General features: G+C 36.7%; 1 protein-coding gene across 11 annotated transcripts in view; it reads left to right on the top strand.

The window, feature by feature from the left end:
• Positions 1–22: 22 nt before the first annotated feature.
• Positions 23–24,074, top strand: part of Sgce (sarcoglycan epsilon) — a 71,632-nt gene continuing 47,580 nt past the window's right edge. For 6 of the 11 annotated variants that reach the window (XM_045160824.1, XM_004656214.2, XM_004656217.2 and 3 more), the window contains exon 1: positions 24–196. In XM_045160824.1, the coding sequence (XP_045016759.1) occupies positions 88–196 (109 nt within the window). In that variant the 5' untranslated portion in view covers positions 24–87. Of the gene's footprint in view, positions 197–15,866; positions 15,975–24,074 lie in introns of all 11 variants that reach the window. The other 5 variants (XM_045160821.1, XM_045160820.1, XM_045160822.1 and 2 more) reach the window with 3 other exon arrangements.

Below are 24,074 nucleotides of genomic sequence, written 5' to 3'. Positions count from 1 at the left end.
TGCTGATGCTGAACTGGCCAAGCTGGGAGGAAAGAAGAAAGGGAGGGGAGGGTAGAATCGAGGACCGTCGGCCTAGTCAGGCCAAGAATGCAATTATCCTGGTGGTGGGAGCTGGGAGACCCCTGTGCTTGGACTGGACAGGGTCGGGGGACACTCAAGATGAGCCCCGCGACCACTGGCACATTCTTACTGACAGGTTAGTGGTCTGCGCGCGATGTAGAGGTTTGGGGGGGCCAAGAGGCCGCCGCCTCCCCTCCCCCCCGCCCTGGTTCCGGGTACCAGGGCGTGCCCTTTGGGTGTCTGCCTCATACCCCCCATTGTACCACTATTGGACACCCTGCACCCTACCTTCTGGGCGTAGTGGGCCCCTTCCCAGGCTTGACCCCTGGCCTTTTTTTTTTCTCTGTGTCCCTGCGGGCCCCACCCTGTCCAGCGGGCACAGGAATTCATATCCAATTTCCATTGCCTGCACCCCTCCCCCACAGCCCCCGTGGTGGACCTCTCCTGATCCCTGCAGTAACAATGGGGGGGCTGTCTTTGTCTATTTAGGGGGGGCTTTACCCTGAGTTTGAGGCTCTTGGCCTAGATATGAACCAAAGGAAATGGGTAGCCAGCTGAAATAATCGAAATCCCCCTTTTTCCTAAGCGCATTTCTTGGTGGTGCAAAACCCTTTTCTCCCCTTAGGTTTTACCGAAAGGGTCGCAGAATCACGAAATGCTGGGAGCCAAACAGGGCATTCAGGTCAGGGTCAGTCCCGGCTAGGGGTCCGAGATGCTGCAAACAGCACGGATACCCGACCCAGCGCGCTATTACAAGAAAGCAGAAACAATTGAAAGCAGCTGTGGATGCTTCCTTTGCACTCCGCGGGCTTTGGAGGCTCCCAGCTACATACATTTGAGGGTAGGTAGTTTTACGAGGTTTATGCAGACTTGGCGCTCTCCGTGCACTATTAAATTTTTTAAATCTTGTAGGGTAAATCAATAAGTTTGGTCACGGTAACCGGTAACCACACGTTGAAGTCTTTGCAAAAGCAAGGCTGCCAAGAGATGAGATTCAGCCTCAGACATTTGCTTGAATTTATACGTGTAAACTTTTTTTTTTTTTTTAACGTTAGGGAGAACTGCGATGGGGTTTAAGATTCTAAAATACTGACGAGGAAGGATGCTAAGTGAGAATTTAACGCTGCTTTCCATCGAAGCTTCTCGAAGTGTTAGGCGCTAAGGGAACTCACAATTTGGCATTAGTTTCTTTCTTTCTTTTTTTCTTTCTTTCTTTCTTTTTTTCTTTCTTTCTTTCTTTCTTTCTTTCTTTCTTTCTTTCTTTCTTTCTTTCTTTCGTTTTTAAAGTTGAAATAGGAGAATCAAATTGTTTACAACTGAGTTAGATTTCTAAAACAGGTGAATTCCATTCGTCTTTGAAGAGTAAAATTAAGCATGTAAAAGGAGTATTGCTATAGCTTTTTCCCCATTAGATGAAAAATGAGTTTTTGAGCCATTGTACATAACTAGGTGGAAGGCATGCACACTTTAAAAAGCGAGCCTTTGCAGCAACAAACAAAACTTAGTCCATTTACTGGGATTTTACCTCTTAGAAACAAAGTGTTGACCATCAAGAATATTAATGAATGAAATGCAGATTTTGAGCAAAGACATTTTTCTGGGAATTTGAGTAAACATAGTCCTATGTTTTAGAAGTATCTTTTGATGTAAAGATGTTTATACATTCTACAAGATAGGCTAACTCCAGGATTTCTTATGTTTATTTAATAGAAAATACTGTTCTGGTGTCTGTGGGCTGTTTTAGTAGCAGTTTTGTTAATCTAATCTTACTTCACTTAGCTGTTAACTGCTATTTATTTTTTTACTTTAATCAAAGGTGAGATTACAAAAGAACAGAGATGAAAAGTGAGGAAAATTCAAGTTAAAAAAATTCCCACTTTCAAATTTTGAGCCTCATGATTTTTCACTTCAAAATGTTGACTGGGATCTTTTGGGTAAAATAAATGGGGCTTTACTAATCTTTTTTATCATAATCAAAGTTATTCCTACTCGTTGTTCAGAATTCAGGAGAGCCTTAGTAAAGAAATCAAGATCATCTATAATGTCTTCACCTGGCATGGGTGCTAATACTTTAATACTATATTTTTGTATAGTCTGCCTTTTCAGACTTTTATTTTAGACAGGTGGCTAAAGAATGTGCATTTTACACAAGGTTACATACATTGTTTCTAAAAATTAAAAATAAAAGCAAATTAATTCTCTCATTAGTTTTCTTTCCAAGTAGTCCTTTGAACACGAAATGACATTAAATTTGTAGTTTTCTTGAAAAGAAATAGTGTTCATGTTTTCTAATTAATTTCATTGCACAGCTTTATTAGCTTCTAAGTATTTAAAAAACAGAACATGGAGTATAATTCCCTCTTATTTCAGCATTTTAACATACACATAGTAATTCTGGTAAATATTCTTGTGGGTTTTTTTTTTTTAATCCCTCAACCTATGAAAACAAATTAACTATGTTTGGAAATACAGTTTTCTGAGGGAAGAGAGCAGCAGCAATAGGCATTTAGATAAAACTTTCTTGCTACCCCAAACATAGTATTTAAGATAACAGTCAACATTAGTGGATACTTTTTTGTTACTAAGAACTTTAAAAACAATAAATTATAATAAATATTAGTAGATGAGACCCTTCAACATTGTTTTTGATATTTAAGGTCTAGGTGAATTTTTAGATTTTCTCAGATGTTTGTTCCCGGCACTGACTATTTGCTACTCATTTTACACAGCACACAAGCTTCAGTGCAAAGCAAAAGAGGTGCTGCTATATGTTATTTACTAAATAGCAGTTGACCCTTGTATTTGAGCATTTTATCCATCTCCATAGGAGTTTCCTAGGAAATATCATGCAGTTGTATTACCACCTATGTTTGGCTTGCATTGTGCTGGGAAAATTCTGTTTCAACATTGTGTAGGATTTACACTTCTCACAGAATAGCAAGTTTTTCCTCTTGGACATTTTACCTATTTTATGACAATTTTCCATGAAACTTGATTTACCTTTTGCATTTAGGTTGAGTTTTATGGGAGTGGGGAAATCATATTTCCAAACAAAATAGGATTGACATATAAAATGATAGCTGCATTTTCTGTTTGGACATTCATCCTTTTTAAAATGATAACTTGCTATGGATCTGTGAACTTGCTGATTTGCCATTTATATTTGGTTTAATTTCTAGTATTGTAGAGGGAAATTATTTCTAAACCAGGTAAATTTTCACTTGTCAAATAGTCACTAGACTTGGTATTTCTCATTGTATCTGTTTTTATAAGAGTTTCTGATTTACCTTATATATTAAGCATAACTTCTAGTCACTTGTCTCACAGACCTTGAAAATAGTAAAGAACAGAACCATAAAACCTGGTTAGAGATAACCTCAGAGATAAAGATAATAGGTGTCCAATTACTAACCCTAGCTTTCCATTGATGAAAAACACTCTAAGGAAAATACTGAAGCGGTAAAGATATCCTGGCTTATTCAGAATTTCTCAACTCAGATATTAATATTGTTCCTGATTCTGATAAGTGTAATAATCACAGATGTCATTTTCTGCACAATAATTAGCCACTTTGCTTCTTTATTTATTCTTTTCTTCTTTTAACTGATTGTCCACACATAAACTACGCGATTCTTTTTCTTAAACCTTACCTATCCATATTCTGTATTCCAAACACCCAAATGTCCATACTGTAATTTATCTTATTTCCTACTCTTGGTGCAAAAAATCACTCCAGGTACACTGATGCCGTGAGTTTGTGGGACTGTGAAGGCTTTCCACTAGAAGGGGAGTCACTTTGTTCAATTGTAGTTGAGCTTCACAGAAATATCAACAAAATGACTCTTGTCTTTCCATGCTTTCCTGACCTTTCTAATAGAGGCAGGCAGTCAGGCAGGCAGACAGACAGACATATCATTCAGACTTTTTCTGAACATCAGGTTGCAGTTATCCAGTCTGCTCTGCCTGATTTTCAGAAATTTTAAGTCTAAAATAGCAATACAGAGTTAGAGAGAGAGGTGGGGGCAGATGTTTGTAGGGATCAACAAGTCGTTTCAGATAACTATTTTTTCTGCTTAGAGTTTTCAGGTTGGAAGCAGATTCTCAATAGATTCTCAATGCTCTAAAACTATTCACATGGATTGCTTCCGGGCCACATTTTCTCTACATAACTCTCTGTTTAACAATTTCTTGAGCACTGTAACTGCTGTATGAAAAACAATGTTGAGTTAAAAAATAATAAAGACTGATCCCAATCTCCACAGCCTGAAGTGAGATCAAACATTTTCACTGATACACTTTCTGGACTTTGCTTGGTGTATGCATATTTTCATGGAACTGATAGTGTGTGTGTGTGTGTGTGTGTGTGTAATCTTTTCCACTTTGTTTTGAGTGATAAGTGAATTTTGCTTTCAGGAGAAAGTTGTCAAGACTGCAGGCGCTTGTTGTGTGAAAGATGGTTTGGATACTAATTAGCAGAACTGCTATGTGAGTGGGAAGCTGGCTGGAAGCAGTGCTAGCAAGGTGTGTGTATTATGGTGGTGGTGGTGGTTTGGGGGGGTCGGTTACTGGGTTTGAGGTAGGGAATAACCCTGATAATGTCACAAACCTTTGCCCCGGGTCTGTCTTGTTTAATATTTGCATGAATGATTTTGACAAAGACCTAGGAGGCTTGCTTTGATAAGAAAATATAAACATCATTTAAGCTGAGTGCAATACTATGCCAAAAAGCAAAAAATATAGCAGTAACTGCATCATAATTCATTTGTGAAGAAAGAAGGAGGTGACTTTTGTGTGGTGGCAGTTCTTTAAGGAAAAGGTCAGCAGAAGCAACGGCATGATGTGGCTTTAAAAAAAAATCAAGCTTCACTCTGGTAATAAGTGCAATGTCCATATGTCACAAAAATTAATAGGGCCTTGTTCTAATCAACTGCATCTGTAGTATTGTGTCCATTTCTGGCTGTCACATTTCGAAAGGGACGTTGACAAATTAGACAACTTCCAGAACAGTCTGTGGAGATGGTGAGGGTCTGGCAATTTGACAAGGGGGTATCCTCAAAGGGTCTGGCAGTGTTTAGTTTAAGCAGAGTAGAAGTAGACACAGACTCCCCTCTGTTTGCTTCAGAAAACAGAACCAGCATCAGTAGGTGAAAGATACAGATTTTTAACTGGAGACCTTTCTCACAGTGCAGCTGGACAAGAAAATCAACTTTACCATTCTTTAAAAAAAACAGAAACACTCATTTCTCTTGCAGTGGATATTTAATTTGATAGCACTTTAGCCGATATAAATGTTTACATTGGAAACATTTTATTTTTTTCTGATCAAGAATCTGAAAAGGATGGTCCTGTAAGTTACAAATTAATATAACAACTTGAAACTAAACTGCAAAAAGATAAATGAATACCTGCTCTCCTCTTTGCCATTCTGTTGTAAGTTTGAAAACCTGAGAAAATGCAAAATTATTTTCACCCCCTGCCAATTTCCCTGGTCCTAACTTGTTTCTAGGTTCCCCCCCCCCCCCCGCCCCAATTACTAGGTATTTTGTTCAGGAGACTCGGAGGAGCCTTTTCAGAGTGTCTGTTGAAACTAGGGACATCCAGGGTTACCTGCTAGGCAGGGTGCTAGTTGTGGGTTCAACAGAGTTCAGGGCTTGGGTGCTTCTTTCTCAGGGGAAATGTGGGACTAGTCTCTCTTTGGAAACCCTCTTTTCCTCTTGTGGTCTCTCATAATAAACTTAAAACTTATTTACTTTTCAATAATACATTAAAACCTTGTAATCAAAAGTGGCTTCTACTCAGTGCTCTTATCAAAGTGAGTTTATTTTCTGGGTACTTCAAGGGTACATTCTTAGTTTTTCAAATATTTCTTGAGGCAGATTTTTCTTTCCTATCTGTGCATCTGTCCATTGATGGTTGTTTTGATGATCTTATCTTACTTTGAAAACATGATTGCTTAATATAAATATATGGAGAATTCAGTACTTCTTTTCAGGACTCCTTTATTTGAGGAGCAGTTTGATTCCATAGAAACTATTTTTAATTCTTGAGAACATTGCAAGCTACAGGAAATTCTGATTTGAGATGTGAAGAAAAAGGAGACAATTCTATCATCTTTTCTAAGCAACTTTGCCATGCTGCTTGCGTTCCTGCCTCACACCTTCTCTTTTACTTCAGTGGTTTGGTCACAACTAAAATCATCCTCATTCTGATTACATGAAATGTGTTTATTAAAGTTGGACAACTTCCTTCTCTTTTTGTTTTTATTTATTTATTTTGTGTGAAAGGGCCATGCACTTCTGTGAGGTTGCAGTCATCTACATGGCAACCAGCAAAGGCTGCTTCCTGGCTGCTGAAGATGCCATAGGCATTCTTTGGCTGAGCTCAAATTTCTGAGGGAGAAACTCTCAAAGGTGAGGTTCTGGCTTGTCAATATTCACCTGATCTGCAGGCGGCTACTTGAATTTCCTTGAATGCCGTGCTTGTCTGTTCCCCTGTACCAAGAAGTGTTAATGTCCAATGCTTAAGTTTTAAAACTTAAAGAAGTTATCTTGAAAAAAATAAGTAGGTCGCTTAAAGCATTTGTTGCTGGCATGATTGTTGTTATAGTCTCCGAAGCATCAGTATATTAGTAAGAGTTACGATGTTTTCTCCCTAGGTCACTCTGGGAGAGGAATTTTTTCTGTCTTCATCTAGGAATTTTTATGCAATGTTTATGAAACAGTGGCTTAAATGCATTTTATTATTTAAAAATCACTCAGCTTTAGCATATCTCTCTTTCTATCTAATTACTCTAGCCTAATCAGATTTTTAGAATAATCTTTGGCAGCCTGTATCTCGGGAATCACCACAGCATCTGTTGTGACATAGAAAGACAGACTTGCTTTTCTGATAAATGAAGCCTCTTGTTTCAAACATTTACGGAGTTAGGCAGTGTTGCTGTGCATTCTTTTTCGTTCCTTAGCTTTTCACTCATCCCTTTGCTCACCACTTTGATTATTATGGAGATTTGGGGTTCACGGTGAATTTGAAAGACATCACAGTTAATTTTCTTATAGCAGTTAAAGTAAACAGTTTATTTTTTCTCCAACATTAGGCAAAGTAATATTGCAGCTCTTTTACCTTGTAATGCAAATGGAAAAAAAAAAAGCTCCAGGCTTGTTTTTTCCCCCCTCCTTATTAGCACATCAGTGTTTCGCACTATCGGTAAAGTGACATCGGCTTTTTCTCCCATGCAACAGTTAATCAATGGGGCACCTTTGACATCTTTTGTTTTCTGTAGTTATAGAGCTGATTCTAATCAAAGTCCAGTGCACGGAAGTGGAGACATGTCTTATCACAACCAGAAATGTTCATTATTATTATTTGTGTATGCATAGCCGGTTTTCCTTCTGGAAGTTTAGCCTGCAGATAAACTAGGGAAAGTGGTCAAATGGATAGATAAGGATGTTTAACATAGTATTGATAATAATAATGGAAGACTTCAAAAAGAAGTTAGCTATCTATGAATGAATTTTATTCTTTCTTTGGCTGGGTTTGCTGAGTGGTTTTGAGACCCTGAGTCTCAGATGCTGTAGAATTGAACTTTTAACACCACCAGTGGGATTGACAAAGATTAATCCAGTCATTGTTTTCAGGATTAAGTTTTGTGAAAATTAATGAAATAGTTGCACATATAAATATATTCTAACCACGCTAAGACCACGCTAAGAGTTCCAAACATTACCGTAACTTCTGAGCAAAGGATTTGGTCAGATTGGTGGGGTGGGGGTGGGGGTCAAGGTGGCAGTGATCAAAGAAGGCTTTTGAAAAAAGCAGTGAGATGTAAAGATGCGTAAATGTTAGGGAAGGTAGAAGTGAGAGCAAAGGAAAGGTTCTGCTGAGGTTCTGGGGCAGACAGAGTTTGTCAGATTAAAAAGTACTGAGAGCAGTCCATGGAGGTTGGAGGAGAAAAAGAAGGGCTGGGAGGGGTCAAGGAGCCAATCTTTCTGACCTTTCTACTAACACCAAGGGGTAGGCTCAGGAGGCTTTAAGCTGAACAAGGACAGATTTACATTTCACAAAGAATACTTTAACTGCTTCATGAAGAAAAGGTTCCAGTCCTGAAAAGATGCCCATTGCTGGCCTGTTAGAAAGCTGTCCTAGTCCTGGCTGCAGACAGTGACCTTGTGGGCTGTGGTGGAGATATAGGGAAATCAAGAAAGGAGGAACATTTTGAACAGTGAAAATTGACCAAAGAAGATGTTGGATTGAATTTGGGTTAGAGTTTGTCAGAATGAAATGCCAGTATTGGTTTTTCAGTTTTTATCACCTGCATGAGGGGACTTGTGATGCTGGAAGAGGGTAAGATTGTAAAGGAAAGATCTTGATTTTTACTTTGGTTCCCGTTAGTTCACATTATGACTGAGACACAGGAAATAAAGCTATGCAACCTTAAAATATGGTATAATGTAAATATATGTATAAAAAATTCTAAGTGCAAAACAAGTGTGAATCATGTATATAAAGGCATGATGTATGTATGTCAGTGTACAATTATCTGTCATCTAAAGAATGGAATATAGAAATATGCAAGGACAATCAAGAGTACAATAGGGATGTGAGAAGGTACTTTTGTAATTTATACCTCCTGATTAGACTATTGGAATATATTACCGTTAGAATACATGGCTTCTATTATAAAGAAAATTAATGATAGTTTAAAGAAAAAAACCCAAGATGAGACTATTTCTCTTTTAGAGCTTTCTTAATTGGAAAGATCATATAAGCAGTATTATGGGGTTCTTTTTTGTTTGTTTGCTTGTTTTCAACAAGGTGTCCCATAGCTTTTACCTCCGTGTTCCAGCAAGTACACGCGTATACACACACACACACACACACACACACACACTGCTTCTTAATCCTTCCACTAGATTGCACTAGTACGCTGGGTTTCATAGAGTCCATAGGGTTTTGTATTTTGCTTTGTGCTAAGTGGATTAATTTTAAAACAGTCCTAACTGTTTCAGATGAGAACATTAAACTACAATGATATATATATATATGCACACACATACATATATATATATATATATATATATATATATATATATATATATATACACATACATACATATACACAGCATATGTTATATATCCTTTTTGTTAGAGTCTACTGGTAATATTTTTCATCCAATATTTTTGTGATAGATAATGCTGTTTATAAGAGGAAAAACTTCAGCTTTCCTTCTAAGATATTTAAGCACAGGAAGGAGCACAATCTAACTAGAGAAAGGAGCAACCTTCCTGTCTCTATAATGCTAGAAAATGAGCAATTATTTTATTAGAATTTAATTTTTCACTCAATTTTGATATTCTATTTTATAGAAAATTAAATATTGCCCATGCGTCCCTTTCCTTTTGGTACATGATCTCTTCAGAATAAATACCCAAAAGTTCATGAGAAGTCAGGGGGTATAGATAGCAATAGAATGCTCATTCCACCTGCTTTCTTCAGAGGGTTAACCTGCAGCTCTCCAGCAGCATGCCTGGACTCAGGGCTGCCAGAAGGATTCGCCCAGAGGTTATATTAGCCCTGGCTGAGGCCACGGTGTGGAGTTTGGGATGGGTGAAGGTTGTTGGCTGTGCTGTAGTATTCACTCCATCCTGCTATACAATATCATTATATTCCATGTGTTAGGATTGTAGAAAAAATGACAGTGTCATAAAATATCATTTTAGGAATATATTGTTATTTGAAAATTTATGTTAAAAATTTTCCATTTGAAGAAGTTCAATTTTTCTTCACATTAGTTGAAATTTAAATATATTAATAGTTCTACCTTTGGAAGTTATTCTGATGGACCAATTCCAGTTCTATAGGTTTTAGGGATATCTCTCCCTTAGTACTCACAGTACCTCTGGGATGTGAGTACCAGTCTTTTTCTACCATGTGAAAAAACTGAGGCATGGAGACATTGAATGACTCTCCCAGTAGACACTGATGAGGATGTATAACCAGATATCCTGTTTTCAGAGATTCTAACATTAAACACTACTTTTCTATATTTCAATTTAAAATCTTTTAGATCTTACCTAATCTTGCTAAAGCAGTATAAAAATTCTAATAATTTAGAATTGTATTAAATAATTGCTTGCATGACTTCTCTGGTTTTAACCAGATCTGGAGCTGCTTCTTCTGATGTTCTGGCCGTAAAGGCTTGCTGTGTGACATTTGTAGGATGATCTTTCTTCAGTGCCTTTTAGAGGTTGCAGTAGACAGTTCTCATCGAAGCTTTTTTCCCCTTTGTACACTTTCATGAACATTCTAGCTTTCTTAGAATCTCAGTGAACTGCTTTGTGCTTTCTTTTTGTTTAGGTGCAGAAGTGCATGGGGTTAATTTTCCCCGCATGGCCACAGCATTCTTTTGTTGCTGGCTATTTCAATGCAGAGATTGGCAATGTTTTTCTTCAGACACAAAATTAATTTGTACATGATACACTAGCAGTAGCCCTTATGGTATCTAAGATTACTTATACTAGAATGCATGGTTTACAATTTATTTTCTTATTTAACTATTTAGGGGTAAATTTGATATGTGAGTGATATAGACTTTGTTGTCAGCCACAAAATAGGTTCAAATCTAATTCTGCCACTTACTAAATGTGTGACGAGTGGTAAGCATAATTTCCAAAGACTTTTAATCTTTATTGTGAAGTGGACCTAATACTATCTGTCACATAGTTGATATGAGGATTAAATTAATGTGTAAAACTCATAGTTCATTATATAACACTTAGCATTTAAACCATAGTATTAATCAGAAGTAATGGCCAATTAGTATTTCTTTGAAGAAAAAAATTAAATAATTTTAAGAATCAGGAGCAATTTAAAAAGTACTATGGAGAGTTGCATAAAGGAAGGAAAGAGAAAAATTAAGAGGATAATGGAACAACATGGCTATTTGAGGGGAGATAAGAGAAACCGAAAGATGTTGGGGATGTAAGTTATATAGCCAACTTCTGAAAACAAAGGCTGTTCCCGTTAGAGTAAAATATAGAAAGAGGTAAAAGCAGCAGTGGACAGAGAAAGGCTTGATAACATGGTTTGAAGGTGAGTGTGCTAATCAGATTAAATTTCATTTGGCATACCCTGCTGTTTACTTGGACAGTGATATCTGAGAAAGTTATTATTTATTATTTCTAACCCTTGACATTCTGATGAGCTCATCAGCAATCAGTCACTATTCACAGTTCTTCAATTGCTTGTGTTAAACAGCAACCCTCCTCCCCTAGTCTGCAAATTATTCAGGTTTGGGAAAGAATAATATCTCGTCAGAGAGTGCTTACCCTGGGGCCAGATGAAATATAGTCATGCTGCTACAAGTCTCAAAATGAATCACAAAATTTTAAGACAAACTTTAAGTATTGTACGGTTTCCGGGGAACATAAGGGCTTGCCAGCCACCTTGGGATTCATTCAGTCTATGATTATTTTAGAAGGAAACCATTGAAGAGTTGTTTAAATTGTGAACACTGATAACCCAGCAATTTCTGTGAACATTTTCTTACTTTAGGCTATGTAAACACAGCTATGCAATGTTCTTTGCTTTTGTGTGCTTGAACTAGAGCAAAACTCACACCCAGGTAGATTGTGGGACAACTGATCACAAACTACATGAACTCAGTGAACTGTTCTTCTTTAAGATTTCTGAGGATTGTCAATTATCATTGGAGTTCATCCAAGAATGTGTCCGTGCAGGTTGACATGTCTTTTTACATAGTAGATTAAATCTTGAAAAGTTGTGTACATAAGTATTTTAAAAATGGAATCATAGTTTCCCATCCTAAGGAAATTTGTTCTCATAGGGAAAAAAATGCACTGGTTCATTTCTAATAAATATAAAACCACAAAATACTGTTTTTTTTTTAATTTTTTTATCAGTGAGTATTCTCTGCTTGTCAGGGCACAGGTTACAGTATTTATCTGTATAAGAAATTAGCGAAGTGCATCCATGACGTGAAACACACAATGAAAAACAAATAGCTATTTTCATATGATTGGGATTTCTCTTACAAGGTATGTGGCTTGAGTGTTTAAACAGCTACATTCTTTGTGGCATGTGTTTTGTCTTTATAGACATTACTTGCTGAGTAGAACAATAAAAAGTTATCATTTTATTTGGATATATTAGACTTCCATCTTCTGTGGTCAAAGTCACATATTATTTTATGGATCATTATGAACTAAACAAAATGAATGTGCTTAAAGCAATCTTCCCATATGATATAGCACTATGATGTATCCAAACTATTTTACTTGGCCTTAATTTTAACAATTTAGATAGTAATCAGAATATGTTTTTGAATCTTGTAAAAGGCAACTAGACTGTCCTTATACTGAACCTGGAAGGTATAACAATGATATATTAGTTTGTCAGCCAAGGGCATGGAGTGACATTACAGCTTATGCTGGGTTAGTAAAATTCTGAAAACAGGACTGCGTGGCAAAAATCCCATAGTCTTAGTTATCCTAGTGTTGCAATCAGGTTTGCAGAATAAAGGAAGGAATGAAAGAGTTGCTGTCTGGGGCACTCGTCCCACTCTTTCTTCATGGTGACAGACTATGCAGACACAGAGAAGCATTGAGCTCCAGAGTGTCTACTCCACCTGCAGGATTTACCACACTTTGTCTTAAGATTAACCTTCTAATCTTCAATCACATCAATAGATTGATGTGGTTTTGTAAGGGTTGAATTAGATGATGTGTGAAAACGCCTTGCTCAGGACCCAGTGACAGGAAGCAGTTACACCTAAGTGCTGCTGTCAAGTCCACGTGTGCAGCTCCTTCGGAAAGTTGTCTTTGCAGGCTGGGTTTTCCATTGTCCGCCAGTGACTTGAACATTCTTCCTGGCTTGCTGTTTGTGCACAATAGTTGGAGGTAGGAGGGTAGGGGTTTTACTCCTAAAGTCAACACTATTTTGGTACCTTTGGGTTTTGTAGCTCTGCTGCCAATCTTTTATAAGTTTATACTTGTATATGAAAATCATTTAATGAAACTAGTAACATGCCTACCTAGACTTTCTTTGGTTAGAGTAATGGGTATGTACTAGTTTACATTTATTCTATACGTTTTGGAGTGTATATGCATATTTATTTTAATGATTAGGAGAACCCTAGGAGAAGAGCACTATGCCACCAGACACTGTTCATATACTGGATCCTGTTTTAACTTAAATTATTGGGAAATGCCTACTATATTTTTCATTTAGTTTTAGACATCTATAATGTTAGTCACAAAGAATCAGCCATTTCTTAGGCAAGTCAATCATAAAATGATCATTAAATCTAGTATATTTAACTTTTCTTAGCTTGAAGTTGACTTCCAATTAAATAGTTTATTCATTGAGGTGCCATTGATTTCTATCATCACTGAAATAATACCCTAACATTTTCTTTTCTTTTTTTGTTGGATTTTCAAGGTAGGGTCTCACTCTAGCTCAGGCTGACCTGGAATTCACTATGTAGTCTCAGGGTGACCTTGAACTCATGGCAATGCACCTACCTCTGCCTCCAAATGCTAGGATTAAAGGTGTGTGCCACTGCGCCCAGATCTTGTTTGTTATTTTTAATCTAGATTTTCAATTGCATTTTTTCATTTTAAAAGGGAACATGATCCTTTCATAATTTAAGTTAAAGTTTTACTGAAAATTCAGTGTGAAAAAATCTGTATAGAATCTCTGATTTTTTTTTTTAATGGTAGGGAGCTTTTTAACATTTACTACTGTTCCTCGGATTTGTGTCACCTTGATTATACTCCCCCCTTTTATCTCTGATCTATTTCTCCCTCCTAACAGCTTTTCCAGAGTGTATGTGAAAAAATCTAAGTTTTCCCATGTTAGCTTGGTCAACCAACTTTTCTTTCCGCCTTGCTTTTCCTCTGTCTTAATCACTTGGTCTCTTTGCTTCACCCTTCTGTGTCTTGCTCTACAAAGATTTGCTGTGTTTGCAACATCCAAATCTTGACTATGGCAGTTTACCCTCTACTCTCATTGGGATACCACTTAAAAGGAGATACTAGTACCTTCTTACATTTCACTTCTAGAAGTATTTTTTTAAAGTATTTCAATTTATTCACTTATCTGAGAGAAAGAGAGAGAAAGGGAAAGACGAAGAGAGAGAGAGAGGGAGGGAGAGGCAGATATATAGGCCTTCAGCCACTGCAAATGAACTTCAGACACATGCACCACCTTGTGCATCTAGCTTACGTGGGTACTGGGTTCTTTGGTTTCGTTAGGGAAGTGCTTTAACTGGTAAGCCATTTCTCCAATCCTCTAGCAGTATTTTCTAAGCTCTCATTCCCTGATCATTTTGCATTATGTGGGGATGTGGGCACACCCTCCTTGACATCTTTTTTCATTGTACTATGTGACATTTCTGACTAGGTTGTTTGTCAAACCTCTGTGACCACCTCTGTCTTCTTTCTTTGCCAAATCATGCTCCACTTTTGATAAGCATGTGTGTTTATTAATATATTCTTTTTCTTTTTTCCCCCTGGTTTCTTTTAGGTAGGGTTTCACTCTAGCTAAGGCTGACCTGGAATTCACTATGTAGTCTCAGGGAGGCCTCAAATTTATGGTGATCCTCCTACTTCTGCCTCCTGAGCGCTGGGATCAAAGGCATTTGCCACAACGCCTGGCCAGCATGTGTGTTTATTAATATATTCTGATTTGACTGTCTCTGCTAATTTTGCCCATTCTTTCTTACTGCATTTCAGTTGTAGGAGGTAGGAGAACTGTATAGGGATTCTCCACCTGTGCTGAACCCAGAGGGAACTTACTGAGATATCCAAAGGAAGAGAGAGTAGGATAGAGAGCCATTTCTTTTGTTATTAACAAATAAATGGAGCGCAGATACATTAAATCTGAAAGGAAACTGAGAAGTAATCAGTAAGATGGGCAGTTGGGATGCTGAGCAAATGGATGCATAGCTAGATACAGTGATTGTGTATACGCTATAAATCACCTTAAAGATGAGTGCCCCGAGTGTTTTCCCTGGAGACATGGGGCCTTTAAGGAACAGCACAGAGATTGTGGCTTCTGTATTTATCTCTATCGAGAACTACAGATCTGTATTCCTGTCTTCTTAGATGGAGCACCCCTCTATGTACTCTGCATTTAACATATCCTAAATTAAATCCTCATCTTTCTCCTGAAGCTGATCTCAGTTCTGGGCTTACTAACGTGTCCCCATTCTATATCTGTGGATCAACACTTCAAAGCAATCTTTGACTCTCCTTTAACCCTATATCCAGGAACTTAAAAACATATCTTCAGAATTATCTCTCCAGTGTTTTGGAGCTGGCGCCATCAACCTTGCCTCTCCTTTGCGTCAAGCTTGACTGCTGTTCTGCACTCCAGTGATAGTCCCTGTGCATCTCTTAACCCTAATCCTATTCATTGCTGCCAGCTTAATGCCTTCAAACTCAACTGTTATTGACTTCATGCAGCATTTCTAGCTGCAGCTAGTCACCTCTTCTCCAGTGTTCTTGCAGTATTTATGTGTTCTATGATTCTGTATATATCACTGATATTACTTAATATTCATTTTGCAGATAAAGTATCTATTCTAACAAATTGTAAGTTCCTTGGGCGGCAGGAACTACAACTTATTTACCTGCTATCTCCATAGGTTCCTTGTATTGGCATTTAAAAAGTATTTGCTAGCTGGAGTTCTACATACAGCTAGCTTGGCTAGAAGTAATCTGATCTATGGTAGTCATTTTAATTTGACATTAATTTCATTTTTATGCATTTGTTTTATTCTGAAAAGCTTTTTTATTAAGCTGTGCTGATGGCATAAATGGAACAGTTAACTGGAAGACCAAACAGGCCAACAATTTTATTATCAGCAGAAAAATGGCTGCAGGGAAGAAAGATGGTGAGTTTAGGCTATCAATGTAAATCTACGTCTAGGAGTCAGTTTAATGTTTGCTCCCAATATTGTTTGCTTTTTTTTTTGTCTTATGTGTATATTAATAAGTCAATTTGAAAAAATAAAATTTTATTTTCCTAATCTTCTAAAACTACTGATGATCTTATGTTTTTAATGTACTATTTTTCTTTGTTATAGATTTCCCCCCTTTATTTTGTTAAACTAAAATTTATACTTGTTTTTAACTTTTGTTGCCCCTTATTCAGTCACTAGTTTATGACTTACAAAATTTGAATGTTATTGTAAATTTATTTGAAACATTGAAATAATCAAGAAGTGTAATTAACAATATCATTTAAAAACATTATTTAAGTGAACTTAGAAAAATAGCTAGAAATATTTGGTATAATTTGTGATGATTTTGTTGTAAAACCACACTGATGTTTTGCTGTTAAAGTTTGCAAAAGCAAATTGAAGTTTTGCTGCTAAACTTTGTACTTACTTTCTTTTGGAAAGATAGCTTCAACCTTGAATGATGGGTTCATCCTTCTAATTTTTTCTTCTCTATCTATAAATATGATATGTCCATTAATAATATTGCATGATTTTTGAAATAATGCATTTATTTGGGGGAAAAGCCTTAATTAAAATGTTAGCTTTTTTTCAAAATATGCATTATCACTATGAAATTTCACTTAATATTTTTGGATAATCAGCTGTATGGCTGTAAATATGGGCTCAATGTGGTCACAAAAATATTAAAATATTTTTTAAAGGAGAGTAATCTTATGTGATAAAATGTCCTTATTATCAGATTAAAATTGCTAAGGAGTGGTTCCTGGCTCATGTTCTTCTCTTTTCACATCTTGGAAATTGGGCTTGCTCACATTTTTATTACAGGTACCAAATTATTTTTCAGCTAGAAACTTCTACCTCCAGATCCATTTCACAGTAGGATAAAGTTCCCCACTATCTCTTCTTTCTTTGAAAGAAGCATCTATGCATTTTAAAAGGAACTTTTCCCTGCTCATATCAGTCAGGATATAAGGTTTAAAATAATAGCTTTCCATGACAAGATGACAAGCATTTGTTTAAAAAGCATCAGGTGCATTTATTTCAGAACCTATGCCTGTGGCCTCCTTATTCTTTTCTCCACACCCTTGTTAGAGATTTCCAGAGGATTTCCCCCTCATTCCTCAAAGGAATTTCCCTGATTACCCCCATCCCAGTCTTCATTAACCAAGCTGAAGCTTTTTAGCTTCCTGTTTCTTAGTGTTCTTTTTTTCTAGCCATGGAACTTGGATGTTTGTCCTTCACTATTCTGGTCAGCACTGCATCTTCTACTCTGAAGCAACTGAGACCTGCCATGGCTCCTGAAAGTCTCCAGAACTACTTCCTTTGGACTTCAACCACTTTCTACAAAATTACATTCATCTTTTCCTTCTTATTCTGTATCTTGTCTTTAACGTAGTTCTTAGAACATAAGTCCTCTCTGAGTATTTCCCTCCCATTTCTATTTGATTTGCAAGAGTACCAGCTTTTAGAACCAGCTGAGTCCATCTAAGCTATTCATAATGAAGAACATTCCAAGACACTTACATCACATACTCTAGAATCTTCAATAGGCACTGAACTCTTTCTTGTTCAAAAGTATATTCTCTTTGGACTTAAAACTAAATTTCAACATGGGACTTGAAAGATCCGTGCTGGAGGGATGGTTTAGCATTTGATATGTTTGCATGTAAAGCCAAAGGACCCAGGTTTGATTTCCCAGGACCCATGTTAGCCAGATGCACAAAGGGGTACATGCACCTGGAGTTCATTTGTAGTGGTAGGAGGCCCTCACACACTCATTCACTCCCTTTGTCTCTCTCTTCCTCCCTCCCTCTTTCTCTGCCAAATAAATAAATAAATAAAAATAAATATTAAAGAATCTTTTAAGTCAGGCATGGTGGTGCATGCCTTTAATTCCAGCACTCAGGAGGATCAGTGTGAGTTTGAGGCCACCCTGACACTAAATAGTGAATTCCAGGTCAGCCTGGGCCAAAGTGAGACCCTACCTCGAAAAACCAAAACAGCAACAACAACAAAAAAACCTTTTTAAAAAAAATGAAAAATCCTTCTAGAATCAACTGAAGTAACTAGTTCAGGATGAAGTGTTTCCCTTTCTCTCTCTCTCTCTCTCTCTCTCTCTCTCTCTCAGCAAAAGTTCATATAGTCAAAGATGACTATGTGAGTTTGAACTCCTTATCCTCCTGCCTTTAGCTTCCAAGTGTTGGGATTACAGGTGTTTATGTGGAGCTAGGGATTGAACCCAGGGCTCTGTACATGCTGGATACTCTACCAATTGAGCTATACCCCAACCTTGTAGCCTCTCATTTCCTCAATTTTTGCCAATCCACTCCTTTAGATTCTTCTTTAGCCTGGTTTCCTTGTTGTATTTAGAGTCTACCATTATTCTGTATGATCAAATAACATGTATGGAAAGCTACTGAATTTTACCATGTATAAGGTTGTTTCATCATAATTTAAAAATTATAAGAAATGCTAGTAATTAGTACTTAAGTGTTATATCAGATGCCAAATGTTCTTGGCCATAAATCTCACTCATCTTTTTGTTTAAACTATTTCAAGGGAACATAAAATATTTTAAGTGCATTTATATAGTTAAAATGAACCTTGCAGCTTTTTGGTGGATACTTTTAAATGGTATTTTAATTCTTAGCTAAAATAGTGGGCTAACACCTCTTCTGTAAGTAGAATTCTGAGGAATTTTCTTGCTTTGGGCCAACGTAATCAACATCATTCTTTGACATATATTAAGTGGTTAAAAAGTCATCAAATATACTCTTAAGTATGGATTTCCTTCTTGTATCCTACTAGAGGGTAGAGAATTTATAAACATGAAATTTTCTCTTAGAATAATTTGCAAAGTCTTTTATGTCTATGAGTATATGCATTTATGTGTGCATGTTCATGTGTATTTGGGTGCATGTTGTGTAGGCACATTTGTGTGCATGTGGAGGCCACAGAACAAACTCTGTTTCAAACAACAAAGAAAAATGCATGGCATTCCTGAAAATCTCTTATTGCCTGAAGCTTGCCAGTTAAGCTACATTGACTGAGCAGTGAGTCCCAAGAAACATCCTATCTCTGCCTCCCTGGGACTGGAATTATTAAGAGCATATCACCATGCCTGGCATTTTCACATGGTTTCTGGGAGTCAGTCTCAGGTACTCCTGGATGTGAAGCAAGCATTTTACCTACTGAACTACCTACCTATCTCTGAGTATAGTTAAGTGGGAAAGAGCATAACTTTATGTTTTGTACTTAATGTTTCCTTTTGTTCTTTTTATGAGTACATATTAATTATAAAATAAAAATTATACTATGAGACTTTCATACATGCATATAATATATCTGAATAGTATTCACCCCTCTTGTTACCCCCTTTTTACCCTCCCCGCATTTGAAGAAAATTCACATTTTACATTCATTGCGGTTTTTTTTTCCCTAAGAAATTAAGACAAAGTCAAAATGATTGTGTCCAAATTCCCAATTATTTTATCTGAAATGTTAAACTTTAAGTCAATATTCATGGGAAGAAAGTAGTATATGCTTCAGCTAACTTGAATTGCCATCTTAAAGAAGGCTTCCCCTTAGCTTACTGGCAGTTAAAGCAGTGTGTGGCTTGGAGATAGAAGGATGGCTCATTGCCCTTGGTTGGAGAGGACCAGAATGTGCTCCCATACTAAAATATTCCTTTGCCTCTGAAAGGTGGCAAAGTCAGAAGAAGCATAACAGTTTGAAGACTGCTAAAGTTTCATGTACATGAGAGGTGAGCTTCTCCAAGCTAAAAGGCTCTCTCTTCTTTCAGACGTGCTTCTTCCTATTAATGTGAGTTTGTTAGAATTTGTGATGGTAAACTCTCCCTCTCCAGTTGTGTGTTGTAATTAAGATAACCTTGTGGAATAAAATCTTAGATTATCTGGTCAAGTTCTGGTTCCTCATGAAATAAGAGATTATTTAAAAAATTAAGGAGTTGCACAAAATAATAAACTCATTGTAGTGGAATGTAGCAGTAGGATCAATACCAAATGTATTGACTTGTGTTTCAAATCAGCAAGGTGTAGCTACTCTTTGTCTTGGTTCTTCCCCTTGTTAGTTCTGTGCACTTAAGTCAATTCCTTAGTCCCTCTGCTTCAGTTTTGTCATAGATATGGCAAAATGGATGCCTCACTCCTCCAGGAAAGCAAATGCATACCACTCCTAGGCTGAACAGGAGGTTGAGGCCATGTCTAGGTCAGAATTAGTACTTTAATCTGTCTTTTAATAAAGATATTTGCATGTCCAGACAGGCCGACATTTGAAACCCCTTTCAACTTTGCAGCATTGTCTGAGACTGGTGTTCTATTGATCACCGATTAACAGTGGTTTGTGCAACCCCTTTCCCATTGACATTTAAGTCTCTCTCTCACACACGCACACACACAAGGTAAAACACATTTGATAATATGATGATCAAGATATATTATTCCAGCTTTGAAAATTAAAATAAGCAACTTGAGTTGGGGGAAAAATTATCTCAAAGGAATACTTCCACCTTTCTTTTTGTAGGAAAAAAAAGACCCCAGCAATGACTTCCACCTCATGTAAAGAGAATTGTCTCTATCTCTTAGAGAAGGAGGCAATCTAATGCTGTCCTTGGGAAGAATTCCACTTCTTAGACACGAACTATCTGTGACTGCAAGAAAAACAATAGCTGTCCAACCCCAAATGAATGGTCGGCAGTCCTTTGATACTCAAAGACGAAGGGCAGACTGCTGAGAAAAGCTTTCAATTCAAAGCCAATATTTATAAAGTTGGAATGATAAGACACAATGTAAATCTCAATGAGAGAAAAAAAAAACAGATTGTGTATCTGGCTGGATATTAATATCTCTTAAAATACATTTTTCTGCAGCAATTATCTGGTTTAATAATTCAATTTCAATTTGAACATAGTAATAACATATTAAAAATGAATTAGGAAAGGAATCCATAAATTCATAAGGCTCTGGAAATTCTGAAATGAGTTATCTTGATGCAGAGGGAGCAAAAGGGATTTTTCTTATAATCAGTTCGGTTGAACTGGTAGCAGCTTCTCACTGTGCTGTGTTGCAGAGGCTCAAAGTCTCATAAAGCAATTGTAAGCCTGCTAAAGCTGTAAAGTAAGAGACATGAAGTCTTATTTCTCCTACTAATACTTGAAGTATTTAATATTCAGGATGCTTATGCCATGTTGCTTATGTAAAATTTAATTTTAAGAGCTGTACTGACAAATGGCTACTGAATAGTCTCATTTTATGTTCTAAAAATATTGAAAAATCATATTTTTTAGCCAATTTTTTCCCAAGGAGATACTTCCCACTTAAATAATGCTATGAGCAGTTGGAAAATATATACTCTATTATTTAAGTAATTTTGGAAGTACCTTTGTGGTACTTCCCATTAAGTAACTTATAAAACTGAGTAGTGAGGCAGGTTGACAAAATTGCAATGTTTTTGAAATAAACTTTTAATTTCTTATAAGTGACTTATAATGTGTCACAATATTCTTAGCTATTGTTAAGGGGAAGATTTAATTCATAAGATTCTATTTAAATTATGCAGTCTATTTCTCACATAGCAAATTCTTAATAATTCAAATAACTAGCACTATACATCCGTTTTGATTTGAGATCATATGAATGTAATATTTGGGTTGAATTTTGTATACTTTTTCCAATTTCTGAGTGTATTAATATATACAGTTTTTACTGCTATTGCCTCAAGGAATGTCGAGATCTCACTTATAGTAAGATCATCTATTCACCAGTGTACTGCGTCAACTAAGAACCAGGAAGTACGCCACAAAAGGGTCTTAGAGTAGACAGAAAAAGATGCTTCAGACGCAGGCTCCTGCTTTTTACATTGAGCAGAACACTGTCTGCATAAAAACAACACATATTGGCTCTAAATTTAACACACAATACCACCTCATTTGGTAGTCTGGCTTCTAAACCTGCAGCAGGTTAATAACAGCTACATCACGAAGCTGCTATAGGAAGCATACTGATAGCAATGAGAAATGACAGCTGACAACTTGTCTACTGAGGAGAAAACAGAAAATCTATAAAACACACCACCTTCAGAAGCATTAGTGAACTGCGGCCAATAAATGTCACCTGATCAGTAAATGACAAAGCAAACAGTCCATATGATCCACTGTATAATAGAGCACAGTACAGTAATTGATGTGCAAAATGATGGTCTTTTACCATCACGCAAAAGGATGAACCACTGCTACTTAGAAAAATCAGCCATTTAGGATGAGGTCCTTCGTAAATTGAGATTTTGTTCTGTTCTTATAACCCTTAAAAATTAGGAAGTGGTAATATAAATGGATATTTAAAAATAATTAATTTATTGATAAGGAATCTATTAAAAATACACATAATTGGTTCTTGGTAAAGGCCACCTTGATACAAATATGAGTCTCTTTGCAACGATTTGAAAAGAGAGGCAGCTTTAAGTGTACTGGAACTTTGGAGGTCTTGCATGGTGTCGGTTTTATCTTTATGGTCATGTCCTTGTTCTTGGTCCTGCAGAGAAAGGTCTGGCAAGTGTTCTCTGGACTTTTTGTAGAGAATGGACTATGTGTGTATTGTTGATCTGTCAGTAAGAATAGTCAGCAGTAATGATGAAGTTCTGTGTTACAGCTTCACTCAGAGTATACCACCATAATACTTTCAAAAATGTAATGTTTACTGAATACATCCCAATTTGCTTTTGTTTTTAAAGTAATTTGGAGTAAGCACACAGATGCATACCTTTATATTTTCTTTACTGAAAGAAAAATTTTCCAAGATATTCTGGGTAATGGAAGACAGGGCACAATTTAGCTAGCATGGGGTCCCATTTTATTGCTACTGCTATCTGGATCTGTTATTTGATTCTTGGCCCAAGCTTTCATGTAATATACAGTTGTTGAAATGATCTGTACTTTCTATACCTATGACTAAAGCATACAGATAGTAGTTTTGTGAACAGGATCTTAGTAAGGGGAGACACTTAAGCTTAAGGAGGGTGAAATAATGAATCTGGTTATTTGCTGACATACCCTTTTGGCTCTTCTCTATTGAGGCATACCATTTTTCCTTAATAGAATTCTATTACTGATGACAACTTATTTTCAGAAGTTTTCATTTTCACAAACTTTGCTATGTGAAGATGTTTTTTTTTTTTAATCGCCAGAGGGTTGAACTCTTGCTTTAATTGTTTTGCTCATTAATGTTACTACTAGATTCACACTGATTTAGCCATACACTGCTTTCCAGTTTCATTTGTATCCAGTGGCATGTCTTTGCAGAGGTAATGGATCTTAAACCACACAAGATTGCAAAACCCTGTGAGATGCAGAGAGACCAGACCTTGTGACCTCGGCTTGATTAGTATGGTACTGTACACATGTATATTGCAGAGATGATGAGTTTTTAGCGTTGTGGTTTCTTAAGGTGTTTACTTGTATTCTAAAACCTTGCTTTTAAAGAAAACAGTATATAAGAAGCTTGCAGCTTGTGGGTAGTACCTAGGCATCCATGAATGCAACATGTGTTAACCCTTATTAGTGGACTTTTTGGGTGTTGGTGTAGACCCTGTGAGCATTATTGATACAGCTCCTGTTTAGAACAAGCGTCTTGAGCTGCAAATTTTCTGTGCCATTTGTTGCTTTTGAAAGGAAGCCTAGGTGTAAATGCTACCCAAATAGCCTCTCTTAAAGAGCTATTTGTTTTGCAAATAACAAATGGGAAAGAAAAAGGGAAAAGGGCTCTTCTCAAAAAAATGTGTGGGTACCCATAATTTAACTGATGCTACTGTAAAGAAGTATTCTTCTCACAAACAAAGCATACGGGCTTAGTCATTTTCCATTGCTGGACAATGAATGTGTCACACATCTGTATCATAGTTTTCTCAAAGTGAATGGCATAGTATGCTTAAATGAAGCAGGCTTCACTGTGGAGTTGCCAAGGTAACTGACCAGCAAGTATGCAGTTCAGCCAATTGCAGAAAAGCAATTGAGTGAGT

This window comes from Jaculus jaculus, chromosome 10 (assembly GCF_020740685.1).
Source record: "Jaculus jaculus isolate mJacJac1 chromosome 10, mJacJac1.mat.Y.cur, whole genome shotgun sequence".
In the NCBI taxonomy this organism is placed as follows: domain Eukaryota; kingdom Metazoa; phylum Chordata; class Mammalia; order Rodentia; family Dipodidae; genus Jaculus; species Jaculus jaculus.
The sequence above is the reverse complement of the archived record's forward strand: the minus strand, read 5'-3'. Positions and strand labels throughout refer to the sequence as shown.